Consider the following 14,820-nt stretch of genomic DNA (forward strand, 5'->3'; position numbering starts at 1 on the left):
GGACTCGTCTCAATGAAGCTTGTCGGGGCATCAAACTAAAAGAAGGAAGAGGATCGTGCTGCATGGACGTGTCCTTGCAAATCACGGATAATGGTGATCTAATGCCTACTGACAGATCGCTATTAGCAGTGACTAGATTGTTATCTATGATCCGCAAACAGGAATGCTGTAAGGACATGTCATGCCATCCCAGCTTTCTTCAGCCCCAGAGCAGTACGTTACATCATAACTATAACACATTGTACATAGGAGTCTTCACGCTGGCAGTAATGTTTGTTACACCAAATCCACACAATTGCCGATGGAAGTACTTATGATGATTTTGTTATAAAGTACTTTTAAGAGGCCACTTCCAAAGTGACTTAAATCATATTCTGAAGAAATTGAGCCGAGTGGTTATATACGTTGTATGAGGTCTACTGTATCATCATGTTACAGCCAGACTCGCTCAGTTGCCTACAAAGTATTTCCTGCAAAGATCACATTTTATTCCAAGGTGTCGCAGCACAAAATCCTGTTTTGTGGAAAATGGCATTTGTTGGATTAAAGTGACTTTGAAAATCACATCTTCAAGTAGGAAAAGTTGTTGTATCTCTATAAAGGTGAAGTGTTTCGCTCGTGTGATGCCAAGTTATTTGCTGCTCTGCACTGAAAAATATTTAGCTGAAGTGTAAAACCATTCAGCCTTTTTAAAATGCCATTCCAAAATGTGAAACATTTGGGCATCTGAAAGCTTTAGTCCAGGAAGGGTTAACAGCCATGTTTGAGCAAACTTCTATGTGTTTGTTGCTGGACTTCTTGAACTGTGATTGTCCACTAACCTGACGTTCATCTGTTTACCTAGGGGAGGAACGGAGTCCACCAGGCAAGCCACACATCTGATTAATGCACTTATTAAGGATCCCGATAAAGAAATAGATGAACTGATTCCAAAGAATCGATTAAAAAGCTCCTCGGCAAATTCAAAATCAGTATCTTTGGCTTCTAGCACTGTATCTTCTGTTAACAGTTCAGTTATGGGAATCAAAGTTACAGCGGTCACAGTTTCATCGTCATCACAAGCTGCCTCTGCCCTGACTGTGTCGGCTATTACTTCAGCATCCGCTCACAAGCCCCTGAAAAATCCAGTGAATAACGTGCGGCCAGGATTTCCAGTATCTTTACCTTTGGCTTACCCCCCTCCACAATTTGCTCATGCATTACTTGCTGCTCAGACTTTCCGTCCTCCACGGTTACCCATGACACACTTTGGAGGACCATTTCCCCCAGCACAGTCCACCTGGGGCCCCTTTCCTGTCAGGCCTCTAAGTCCTGCAAGAGCTACCAACTCTCCTAAATCTCACGTGATGCCTCGCCATACTAACCAGAATATCAGTAGCCCTCAGGTGATCCCAGGAGTCTCTTCATCTACTAGCCCAACGGCTACCACAAACTCTGCGGCCTCAGTGCCTGTCTCATCTACAAATGGGAGCCTCAACTCACCTTCAGTCAGGAGACAACTTTTTGTCACGGTGGTCAAGACCTCGAACGCTACTACAACCACAGTTACCACAACTGCAAGCAATCACATCACCACACCAACAGCCTCAACCTGCCCTGTTCCCACTGCCAAAGAACATCATCCCATGTCATCACCTTCATCACCCTCCCCACCATCCTTGCCTGGAGGGGGATCTAGAAGTAGCCCCTCTGATTGCCTGACATGTTCTCCAAACAAAGGGACCTCACTTTCCACTGAACAGGATTTGGTTATCCAACCTGTCATGGAGATTACTAGCTCAGGCAACAGTAAGCAAGCGAGCTCTACCTCTGGGAGTACCACGATGCACTCAGCTCATCAACACCCCCCTGTGTCTGTCTCACAGGATTCCCGATCTTCACTAATCCAGACACAAGTTCCTCCACCCCCTGACCCAAGAATGGCTCCATCTCTCAACTTGGCAGCCAGTGGTCCCACTCACCAGCCTGCTCCCATTCCTTCTAATATCCCAGCATCCTACCCCCTCACACAGTCCTCTATAGTGTCTACACCATCTGCTGCTAAAATTGAATCCCCCGCAGTTAGATCTCACCTACACGGAACAAACTCTGCACATAAGAACCAAGTCACGGTTCAAAATTCCCCTGTGTCTGGCATGGTTCCTCATCCAAATATCAAGCGACCCCAAAGTGTACCTTCAGGTCCACATCCTTCCAGTCTAAGTACACAAAGTGCTGCTCAGAGTTCCAATCACCCTTCAGCTAAGCCCATGGCCCCCAATTTCAATTCTCCTCTACCCTTTAGTCCATTTAGCACACTCTTTGAAAACAATCCAAATCCCACGCATCCCTTCTGGGGTGGATCTATGGTCACCTCACAGTCTGCTTCAGATTCCATGCTTTCTACACAGTCTTCATATTTGCCAAATTCAGATTCTATGCTTCCGTCTGATACTTCCAAAGCCCCAGGTTTCAGGCCACCAATGCAAAGGCCAACTCAAAGTCAGTCAGGTGAGACTTGTTTTTTTTTTGGATCCCTAAATAGAATATAGGTTTAGTCAGTAATATGGTGTATATTTTGTATTTATTGGATTTATTAAATGAAAGTATACAGAAATGTATAAAGATAATGCTTAGAACAGACTGTGGTTCATTCAGTGGGGGTTTTAAAGTTTTTTGTTTTTTTTCTTCCTCCCCCCTCTTAAGGTATTGTGACCATGGATTCCTCTTACACATCGGTGGCATCATCCACTACTCATCTGGGTACCTTTGCCTCTAACATCTCCGGAGGTCAGATGTATGCACCCGGAGGAGCACCCGCAGCTGCTAATTTCAACAGACAACATTTTTCTCCTCTTAGTTTATTGACCCCATGTTCTTCAGCATCTAGTGGTAAGTAAAGAGGACAGACGCACACACTGCAACTTTGGTCAGTCTTTTCCTCAAGCTTGGGTCACACTTGGAATTTGTTTTAAATTTGCATGAAAATTCAGAGCAGGTAACTGATTGGAAAGGCGGTGTGGAATCAACCTAGATCAAATAAAGCACTGCATGGAAATAACACTAGTCTGAATCTAGATTATAGATTTACACGACTGATAGCAAATTCAATTTGGGATGGTCATGATAATTGTCCCCATAATATTTGGACTAGGGTTGCACAACCTGTCTTGGTGTGAGGATCGCATTGTTCTGTCTTGCCTTAATGGGCCACAATGAAATTTGTTGCTTAAAGTGCAAAAGTTCATTTGTAGTATATAATTTACTAACACTACTTCTGGGGTACATCTATTTGTGTTTTAACTTTCTGAACTTTTTGGGCGGGAGTAATGCAAAAAAAAAAAGTGAACAGCACTTTATCCACTGAACTCAACAGTACAGTGCGCAGCTGTACAGCAAAGGCGGGGTTGAGCCGCTCACCCCTAAGTCTGAATTGACATGAACACCGCCATTGTCTGTAACCAAACCTTGATTGGTCGTTTGAAGACAACCTGATTTACACTACGTAGTAGTCCAGTTTCAGTGTTCAGTGTCAGCAAACGAAAGCAATGGTAGGGGGTCAAAGGTCGTACATGTAATGAGTATCGTGAGACCAAATGACTTACAGGTAAGGGCCGGGAAATGGTTCTGACAGACAACAGGGGCCTGCAACAATGGTCCCACCGGTCTCTGGATGATGGACAACTAAATAGTTGGAGTTGCTGGTGCTGGTCAGACGATCACACAATCTTCTCTAATGCTGGTTTGCAGAGGGAGTGCTGAGCCTGATTGTCTTGTGTGCCCTCACATATCCACTGGTCCCAACACCTCTTAACAGTTTGGTCAGTACGGCCTGGTGGTGGCAAATTCATCAATGCAACCATCCAGCTTCTCATATCCCAATAATGTACCTCCTCTCAGATTCTGGTAATGGGGTAAAATATCTTCTCTGCGTCGAAGGGGGTTCTAGTGGTCAACAAGCTGTATGCAAGCAGAAAGGCTCTCAGAGGCTCCTTATCTGTAGTGACCTTTTTTTATATGTCAAGGAAGGAACAACTTTTAGGGCCTCGGGTGACAAGGCCGTTCATCTAATCACACCACAACTCTCATCATTTGTATATCTGCCTGAGATGTAACTGCTGGACAAGTTTTGCAGAAAAATGCCAACTCCTAAGTGCTTGATTTTTATTTATTTTTCCTGTAGTGTATTTAAAGCACAAAATATATTGCATAAATGGGAAAAAAGCAGGTAAAACACATCACAACTAAACTATTTTTTAATGAAAAATTTACTACAGGGCCCTTGAAGTAAAGCTATAGAAATAAGTATCTGCACTGTAAATGGTCCACCATATAACCTGTAAAGGATAAAAATCTTTAGCGGTAATTGTGGATGGCTCCCATAGATCTTGCGTTCGTACAATCAACCAAAGGTGCTTAAAATACTGCTAGGTAGCAATATGAACATCTAATTGAAATGCAACTATGTCAACAGTAGTAATTGTGGCTTGTGCTTTGTGTGGGTATGAGCTAATTGGCATATAAAGAAGTCTGCATGGTGGCTCCTTGGGGTGTTTTAACGTTCAACTTGTAGGATGTCTGTACAAGTTCCAAGTTGAAAGAGGACCGTCACACGCTCTGTACAAGTCGGTATGCTGAGCCAGTTGTGCTGCTTTCCAGAACACCTCAGGACCGGTATTCATTCACCTGGGGTAGATCTCAATGGTAGCTTGCAGAATTTAAAGGGGTTGTCACGCGGCAAACATCAAAATTTTACATTAGCCCATTCCCCCTGTCTCCGGGGCCCCATTCACCAGGCAGAAGCATGGACTGCGCAAGCGCGTCTAAAAACGCCAGAAGACATCAGAATTAGACGGCTCCGTGGAGACGGGGATGCCAGCAACGGAGCAGGTAAGTGAATAACTTCTGTATGGCTCATAATTAATGCACGATGTACATTACAAAGTGCATTAATATGGCCATACAGAAGTGTATAACCCCACTTGCTGCCGCGAGACAACCCCTTAAAGGGGTTGTCCCGCGGCAGCAAGTGGGTCTATACACTTCTGTATGGCCATAATAATGCACTTTGTAATGTACATTGTGCATTAATTATGAGCCATACAGAAGTTATAAAAAGTTTTATACTTACCTGCTCCGTTGCTGGCGTCCTCGTTCCCATGGAGCCGACTAATTTTCGCCCTCCGATGGCCAAATTAGCCGCGCTTGCGCAGTCCGGGTCTTCTGCAGTCTTCTATGGGGCCGCTCGTGTAGAATGCCGGCTCCGTGTAGCTCCGCCCTGTCACATGCCGATTCCAGCCAATCAGGAGGCTGGAATCGGCAATGGACCGCACAGAAGCCCTGCGGTCCACGGAGACAGAGGATCCCGGCGGCCATCTTCAGCAGGTGAGTATGAAGACGCCGGACCGCCGGGATTCAGGTAAGCGCTGTGCGGGTTGTTTTTTTAACCCCTGCATCGGGGTTGTCTTGCGCCGAACGGGGGGGGGGTTTAAAAAAAAAAAAAAAAAACCCGTTTCGGCGCGGGACAACCCCTTTAAGTATGTCTCTATAGAGATGAACTGTCTGAGCCAATCGTAGTTTGGATGGGCAGTATTCAAATATACAGTTGTGGCCAAAGGTTTTGAGACTGAAAGATCTAGAAAAACTTTGTGAAAACAAAGATGTTAGATGTTTCTATGGTTTCTGTAGTACAATTATAAGCGTTTCATAAGTTTTCAAACTTTTTATTGACAAATACATCAGGTTTTGGCCGCCTGCTCAAAGACTGATTTGCATTGTGGAATCCCGGGCGGGCGTCTGCCTGCGGGTTCCGCAGCAAATACCATTTATTTTGCGGTTTCCATTCACAGAGGAAAGATCGCAACATGATCTATTTTTGAGCAGATTCTGTGCAGACTACTTGCACTGAAGTCAACAGAAGCCGTCCGATTTACGGCCCTTCCGCTAGGCGATGACGTGGAAATAGCAGGAGTTGAACATGTAAAAATCTGTACTGCACATGTGTGACTGTGAGCCGTGCGGACCATCCGCAGTACAGATGAAGATGCAGATCGGCGGACGCTGCTGCTGCCAGGTCCAGATTCCGCATGCAGAATCCGGCTTTGCCGTGTGCAGGTGGACGAAGGCAAAGACTTCTAATCTTTACGGTATTGACCCTTATGATTCAAGGCTTTTACAATTCTCCCTGGAATTCTTAATAACTTCTCAGCCAACTCGTAATGGCAGCCCATTCTTGTCTAATCAGTACTTGGAGTGTATCACAATTCTTGTTTGTCCATCCACTCATTGAGGATTGACCACAAGTTCTTAATGGGATTGAAATGTTGGGACCTTGGCCAGGAAACTCCCCAAATCTCAAAGTTTTTTTTTTTTTGTTTTGTTTTTTTGTTCACCGAGCCACTTCGTTATCACTTTTGCCTTGTGACCTGGTGCTCTGTCATGCTGGAAAAAGCATTGTTCATCACCGCATTGCTCATTGATCAGGGGTGTTAAACTCATTTTCACCGAGGGCCACATCAGCCTTATGGTTGCCTTCAAAGGGCTGATTCTAATTGTTAATTGTAAGACCGTGTAGCAAGTGAACCCCAAAGTGGCCCGATTGGTAATAAGGCCCCCCATAGCGGCCAGTGGCGCACACTATATTTGACAGGCGCGCACTATTACACACATACACGCGCGCGCAGAATTACACGCGCAGACGCACACTGTTGCGCACGCGCACTATTATACACGTACATACGCACTTGCCTGCATCCATTGTGGTCCCGTTGGCAGGTATACTGGCTGCTCTCTTCTTGGGGCCCTCCTGCATACTTGGGCCCCTGATGTCTCCCCCGGGCCTGCAGCCATGAACAGAGGGAGGGCTGGTGAGAGGAGTTCAGCGCTGACCAGGCTCCCGCCCTGCAGCTGCTGCTCCTCAGTGTCGCTCTCCTCGCACCAGAGATCATGTTCTCTGCAGTTTTCTTCCCTCCTCCGCGGCCGTTGTCAGTGTTCTATCGGCACTCATCTATTACTGTCTGCATTAGACAGAGCAAGTAGAGAGAAGATCGCCTACTGACAGCAACAGCACGGAGGGGAGGGAACTTTGTGCACAGCCGGCGGACCACAGAAAATGAGGTGGCGGGCCTTGTTAGACACCTGTGTCATAGATGGTTGGGAGAAGTTCTTGGAGGATATTTAGATACCATTCTTTATTCATGGCAGTGTTCATAGGCAAAATTGTGCTTTTCATCCAAGGGAGGGGGATCATTCAGTCTCGCACATGAATGCTTTACTGTTAGCCATGACACCGGAGAAGAATAGGTGAGCACTACCACGAGTTCGAACAATCCTCCTTTCAGATGTCCCTAAGTGTCTGAAGGGGCCTTCATTAGAGGAAATAACCTTTCCCCAGTCCTCTGCAGTCCAATCCCTGTACGTCCTGCAGAAGGTCAGTCTGTCCTTGATGGTTTTTCTTGGAGAGAAGTGGCTGCTTTGTTGGCCTTGACACCAGGCATCCCCCAAAAGCCTTCGCCTCACTGTGTGTGTTGATGCACTGATGCAGCTTATGAGGGATTGCTGTAGGTCTCGGTGGGCAGTGTAGAACTATAGTAGCATGGGACACTTTCCAGAACAAGACTGGTTCCTTCCTCAGTGACTGTATGACTGTTGTGTGGTCGACTTCTACGGTGCAGATACAGATTCCTAAATTTTCCTCCGAAGGACCCGCAGTGAATATTTCAATTTCTTATGAGCTTTCCTCAGTGACTGTATGACTGTTTGTAATGGGGAAAAGACAGCTGATTGCGCTCGTGGGGTTAAAGATTTTTTTATTATAACAGAGCAACGTGTTTCGGCGGACATATACTGCCTTTTTCAAGCTCAATATACTGTTAAACAAAAAGACATTTATATACAAATTAGTTACAAATTGAGCTTGAAAAAGGCGGTATATGTCCGCCGAAACGCGTTGCTCTGTTATAGTAATAAAAAAATCTTTAACCCCACGAGCGCAATCAGCTGTCTTTTCCCTATTCCCTAAAAGATTCCATTTAAAGCCGTCCTGGACATCGGTGCCGGCAGGGTCTATCTGATAGATTTTCCCTGCTAGGCACCAGTTGAGTGCAAATAATTATGCACCGTTTTGAACACTTTTTTTTCCTCAATTTTCTGATAACTTGGCTCACCCGTCATATATATCTTTGTATGACTGTTGTGTGGTCAACTTCTACGGTGCGGATACAGATTTCTAAATCTTCTCTGAAGGACCTGCAGTAAATATTTCAATTTCTTATGAGCTTTCCTCAGTGACTGTATGACTGTTGTGTGGTCAACTTCTACGGTGCGGATACAGATTTCCAAATTTCCTCCGAAGGACCCCCAGTAAATATTTCAATTTCTTATGAGCTTTCTATGACCATGGTCCTTTTTTGACTATTTAAAATTGTCTAGTAGTGATATTTGGGTTGTTTCTATTCGCTCATTTATTTAATAGTGCGTTTTGATATTTTTTAAACTAGTGATTCATCCAAGATGCCTTGAGATTGTTGTTTTTGGATTTTTTTTTTGTTTTTTTAACTGTTGGATATTGGACAGTGTGACTCCATTGAGTCATGTCATGGTTTTTTCTCCTTTTTGTTTTTATAGCGCTATATTGAACTTCATAATTCAGCCATTGCCCTTATCATATAAACATTTTTACAGCTCGTACTAAACAAACTGTAGCTATTGGAAAAGTGTCATTGATTTACAAAAGCTGTATATAAAATCCTCCTTAAAAAAAGTTAGTGTATTTATGCAATTTTTTTTTTTCCTATTTTTGTAGATTCTTCAGCTCAGGCTGTGTCCACTGGGGTTCGAGCACAGTCTCCTTCACCTTCAGGAGTTCCTATGGTGTCTGAGAAGCCCAATTCTGTGCCTCATGACAGGAAAGTCCCTGTGCCAATTGGAACAGAGCGATCTGCACGTATACGGCAGACTGGGACTTCCACACCATCTGTAATTGGGAGTAACTTGGCAACGTCTGTCGGACACAGTGGAATATGGTCTTTTGAAGGAATGGGAGGCAGTCAAGGTAAATAAAACTAAAGATTTCATCTCTAGTGTCATTTTCCAGTCTATTACTGTATTTTGAAGTGGCTTGAAACTGGAACACATCAGTCAGTGCTGTTAATGGACTAATGGTTTGAACAAAACAATTTCACAGCACTTAAGTGGAAAGAAGTTATCCAATTTGCAAAATCCCTATAGGAAGAACACTGGATTTGAAGAGTTAAACTCTTCCTGCCACAGGACATAACTTTACATCCTGACTAAGAAGGGTTTCCCACAGATGGACGTAAACTTGCTTCCAATAGATATGGAGGGGGGGGGGGTAGATTCTGGTTTAAACTATACTAGGAATCTATGCCAGCTCCTAGGTGGCTTAGATTTCTGTATCTGTGCACGGGGCTGTGATACAACTGAGTTGGCATCTGCTGGCAGAAATTACATTAAGAATGGCAAATGCTGGCCTTGGTAAATTTTCCAAGTGTTGTCAAAGTGATGGTCATGTGACCTGGAGGCCAGAAACGTGCGGAAAACACAGCTTGGATGGGGCAAACTACAGTTCACAGCACAAATCTAGGATACTATGATCGATTTCTCAGTATCCTCTAATTGGTTTTTAAATATGGGACAACCCCCATCTGTGTTTGGCAAAAAAATATATCATTTGTTTTTGTACAATGAAGGCCGCCTGCACACAAGCGGAAATCCCGCGGGATTTCCGCCACTGAAAGCCTGCATAGGAGTACATTACAATACGCACTCCTATGCAGACGGCGGCGTGAAATGTCACGTGGCAAACAAACCGCGGCATGTATTATTTTTGTGCGAGGCTCACAGAGCCTCGCACAGAAACGTCACTCAACCGGCCGCCGGCTCCGGTCTGCGCATGCGCCGGCAGCCGGCACATGAAAGAGCCGGGGCCGCCAAGCGCGGGTGAGTACGCGCTAGTCTCTGCAGGCGCTCGGATCCGACCCGCTCGTCTGCAGACGGCCGAAGTGTTTTTTGTTTTGTTTTTTTTCCGGCTCTGATAGCAAACCGTCTGCAACACATACTTGAGAAACCAACTTCACATAACTTTTTATTTTACCTTCCCTTGTCTTCAGATAAAGTATCAGACTGGTGCCACACAGGCATGGGAAATCACATGATGCACAGGCCCATGTCTGACCCTGGAGTGTTTTCACAACATCAAGGAATAGAGAGAGATACATCTGGCATTGTAACGCCTTCAGGAGCATTCCATCAACATGTGCCTGCTGGCTACATGGACTTTCCAAAAGTTGGGGTAAGGGTGCTTTGTTTTTCTTTTTTTTCCTTTTTTTGTTTTTCTTCTCCCTCCAATTTTACTTATAGAATTTCATGGGTCAGAGCCCACTTGTTGGTTACTGTGCAGGGTAAATAGACTCCTGTTTCTGACTTGGATGCGTTTGCAGCTATGTGAAATGTTCTCTTCTTACAGGGCATGCCGTTTTCCATGTATGGAAATGCAATGATTCCCTCTGTAGCTCCAATGCCAGATGGTACTGGGGGACCGATTTTCAATGGACCTCATGCTGCTGATCCCTCTTGGAATTCACTTATAAAGATGGTTTCAAACTCCACAGAGAATGGGCCTCAAACTGTAAGTTGTTTTGTCAAAAGGAAAAACCTTCTAGATTGGATTGTGAAAACAAATATATGGTCTTTTTAGAGTATTGAGTTATTTAAGGCTACAATAATACAAAAAAAATCTCCAGTTTAGGCTTTTTACAAACGTTCTACTTTCATCTGGTGGTGGCTCAGAATCTTTTTTTTTTTTTTTTTTTTATTGATCATGACCCATATAATCTATTAAAACTAAGATGAAGGGTTAAACGTGAAGGGTTACATGAGCCTGTTCAGAGCCTTGTGAACTTCGCAAACTGTTGATCCACATGTGAGAGAGAAAAAAAAAATACAGGTGCTCTCCACATTAATTCCATGATCTTGGTTCCTGTTCACATTAGGGTGCATAGTTCAACTTCCTGGCTTCAAAGTTATGAGCAAAATGAATAAATGATGAAAGTCAAGCACCTTCTAGTATAGAAGCCGCAAACTTTATTGAAGCCAGATTAGAAAGAAAGTTAAAAAATCCGTACAGCGACTGCTTACGTGTTCCGGACAGTTGTGCCCTTGTAGCTCAGCTGCCTTTTGGTGGCAAGACCATTTAAACACAAAACGTACCAAAGCAATGAGAGATGCAAATTCACAAAACGTTTGTGCCATGGAAAGCAAAAACACCTAATAACTGTAACTCATCAAACACAAAGTAGACCTATAAATGTATGGATATGCAGCACCATAATGGTAGGAGCAGCAGTGTCACATTTGTAAGAATAATCTGCTATAGATTTGTTACACAATTTCAGCCCTGGTTCCAAAATGGAGATTACTGGATTTAGGTGTGTTTGTATTTGTTTTTGGGGGTCAAGGGGGGTGTCGTCTCTCCTTAACCCCTTGAGTGGCACGCCCGGAAATTTTCCGGGGACGAGCTCCACTGCTCATAGCAACATAGCCCGGAAGATTTCCGGGCTATGTATTACTATGGGAGCTGCAGAGCACAATGCCACAAGCTGTGACAGTGTGCTCTGCCTGCACAGACCCATAGAGAACAAAGCAAGGGCTTTGAAAAACCAGCAGAAGATATTGCCGACATGTCGGCAACCTCCTGCTTTGTTTACAAGTTGCCATAGAGACCATCGGCTTGTCAGAAGCAAGCCGATGGTCTCTGTGACAGGGAGAGCTTGGTGCTTGGCTGTCAGAGGACAGCTAGGTACCTCCTCTAACAGCAGAAATCAGAGAAAACCTCCGATCTCTGCTGTGTTAACCCTTTACATGCTGCAGTCTATGTGACTGCAGCATGTAAAGGGTTGTCACTGCAGCATGTAAAGGGCTGTCACCATCGGACCCCCGGAATGTGATCAGGGGTCCTGATGGGTCCCTGTGGAAGTCCCCTAAAGGGACAAAAAAAAAAAAAAAATTTAAAAAAAAACAAAAAAAAAACTAAAACAATTATTAAAAAAATAATAAAAACACTTGTCTCCCTTTACTTTGTAAAAAAATCAAAAATACAATCACACATGTGGTATCCATGCATCGTAATGACCCAGAGAAGGAAGTTAATATATTATTTAACCCCTTAATGACATGGCCCCTTTTTTTCTTTTTTCCCCATTTCTTTTTTTCCTCCCCCCTGTTTAAAAAATCACAACTTGTCCCGCAAAAAACAAGCCCTCATATGGCCATGTCAATGGAAAAATGAAAAAGTTATGGCTCTTGAGACGCAACTGCAAAACTAGTTGAAATTCAATGATTAGACCATTTTAAAAAACCTGCCCTGGTGGGCACGACAGGGTGGTAGGAAACCTGCCACTCAAGGGGTTAAGGAGAGCACACAAAAAGTGTGCGGAGACACCCAGGAATAAGTGGGTTGGGGAATAGAATTGTCTCTTCCCAAGGGGTGTGAGAAGACACCTGAAAAGTGAGTGAGGAGACTTATAAGGCCATGCATGTTCCTCTGGGTAATTTATGCAAATAAGGCATATAGAACATCACCTCTGAAGCACAACCTATTCGATGGCAGCATTCCTGCAAATCCATCTACGACTTTTTAACAAGTCTGTAAATAATATGATTTGAGAATAGGAAACCAAGCCAGAAAACTACACACAAACAGCTGTTTTGGGGTGTTAGAAACCTACTGCACACTGATGAGGGTCAGTCTTGGCTGGGGAGAGGCCTGTGACATGGGTCAGGAGGGGTGCTGTGTCTCCTTAAGGAGAGCACCCAAAAATGGTGTGGATACACCTAGTAAGTGAGTGGGTCGGGGAATGGCATTGTCTCTCCCCAAGGAGAGCACCCAGAAGGGGTGTGAAAAGACACTTGAGATGAGTGAGGAAACATTGTTTTTTGCACGTAGGGCATGTTACGAAGACGTGGTACCCAAAGGAGACCTCTTTTTAAATAAAGGCAGCATGAATGCTGAGGTTAAATATCAGACTCCCAGAGGGGTTAGATTGGGAAGATGATCTGCTATATATCTATTACTCACAAATGTAGCGCTGCTGGGTCATACCTTTTTACGGTGCTACATTATCTATGCTTGTGTTTTTGATAAGTTGTAGTTGCTTCTAGGGGTTTCTCTTCATGGAACATTTATACTTGTTCTGAATTTGCATGTAAAATTGCTTTGGTGCGTTGATCTGCTTTGTGCATTTAAATGGTCTTTTTGACACTACCCATAGCTCTGCTGTACAAAGAACTGTCCAAAACAAGAAAGTGGTTGTTAAATGGACCTTTTAACGGATTTTATTCTAAATTGGATTTAATGAAGTTTGTTTTAATATGAAATGTCAGACATTTAAAAAATTTTTTTTTTTAAATCGCTGATTGGAGACCCAGCGTATGTCATGTATGAATAGTAATGTATGCAGTACATGGCGCATATAATGGGGTTGTCAGTTACCAGACAACACTCCCCCTGTAGCTCTAACTGCACTAAAGTAGCAAAACAAAGCTGTACTTGCCCTCGCCCTGCCACGACAATCCTGCACTGCTGTCTTCATTGGTTTTTTTGTGTAAAATGTCACCTGACGGCTGCAGTATCCCTGTTCTTCCTGACCTCATGTCAGCCTGGGATGTGAGGGCTGATGCCAGAAGAATGGCCTGTGACTGCGGCTTCTGGCTCTAATGGTCAGCTGATTTCTAGTGACCTCTTCCACAACAAACATTGGGAAGATGGTAGGGGTGGATCGCCCTGGCAGAGAATGGAAAGTACAGCTCCTCTTTGTTTTTAGCACTATTGAACTAATAAGGAAATATTGTCCAGTAAGTGGACAACCCCCCCCCCCCCCCCCCCTTAAAGAGGTTTTCCAGTTCTAAGATAGGACAGGTCATTGGGATCAGATTTGTGGTGGTCCGCTACTCAGCTGTCTTAGGTGGCCACGACACTCGGGTGAGCACTATGGCCATGGCCGAACTGCATGCCAGGCACAGCATTGTACACTTCATAGCCATGGTGCCTGGTTATAGCAACTCTATCCCATTCACTCTGATACCGCTTTCATTGGTTACATGGCCTTATAGTAGCTCAGTCCCATTTCAGTAGTCTACAAGCAGCTGATTGAAAGGGGGTTGTGACTATGGACCCCAACTGATCTCTTAATGATGACCCATTCTGAGGCTTGACAACCCAGAATAATGTCAGCAGCATGAACACAAACCAATAGTGTTCATAGTTGCTCACTCGTAGGATTCCACAAAGTAGCAAAAAACGAGTATAGAGCAGCACGCATGAGCACATCGGGTGGGCAAAACGTCTTTTTTTTTTTTTTTTTTTATATATATATATAGGCTATAAAAATACATCTTATGATGTGAACACATTTTTTGGATTCCTGTGTGCTGCTCTATATTCATTTTTTTTTCCTCTCCAAAACTCGTGTTTTTTTTTTCTCTATTGATGCATCTGTTTGAGGACTTGTTTTATCTGGGAGGAGTTGTAATTTTCAGTGGTACTATTTTAATGTACCATGGAATGTAAGAAATGTGAAAAAAATAAAATAAAATCTGTGAAATAGAGCAAAATTCATAACCGCAAAAGATCATGAGGAGGCTTATTTAGGGCTCCATAACAACTATCGGGGCTTTAAAAAGCACCAACAGATGCTAGCCCGTAAACGCTGCGATCAGCACGGACGCCGGTCATGGCCATCACAGACAGCTGACCCCCCCTCTTTTATGGTGTGGGATTGGCTCACAGTCCCGCCCCATATAAACCTCGTACACCCAGGATGT

The 14,820-nt window shown here is 44.1% G+C and overlaps 1 protein-coding gene across 6 annotated transcripts in view; it reads left to right on the forward strand.

Annotated features, from left to right (window-relative positions):
- ANKRD17 (ankyrin repeat domain 17) overlaps nt 1–14,820 on the forward strand; it is a 118,905-nt gene that overhangs the window by 103,331 nt on the left and 754 nt on the right. For all 6 annotated transcript variants that reach the window (XM_066574051.1, XM_066574052.1, XM_066574053.1 and 3 more), the window contains 5 exons: nt 845–2,490; nt 2,686–2,871; nt 8,783–9,031; nt 10,110–10,291; nt 10,466–10,627. In XM_066574051.1, coding sequence (XP_066430148.1) covers nt 845–2,490; nt 2,686–2,871; nt 8,783–9,031; nt 10,110–10,291; nt 10,466–10,627 — 2,425 coding nt within the window. The remainder of the gene's footprint in view (nt 1–844; nt 2,491–2,685; nt 2,872–8,782; nt 9,032–10,109; nt 10,292–10,465; nt 10,628–14,820) is intronic.

Source organism: Eleutherodactylus coqui, chromosome 7, assembly GCF_035609145.1.
Source record: "Eleutherodactylus coqui strain aEleCoq1 chromosome 7, aEleCoq1.hap1, whole genome shotgun sequence".
NCBI classification, from domain to species: Eukaryota; Metazoa; Chordata; class Amphibia; order Anura; family Eleutherodactylidae; genus Eleutherodactylus; species Eleutherodactylus coqui.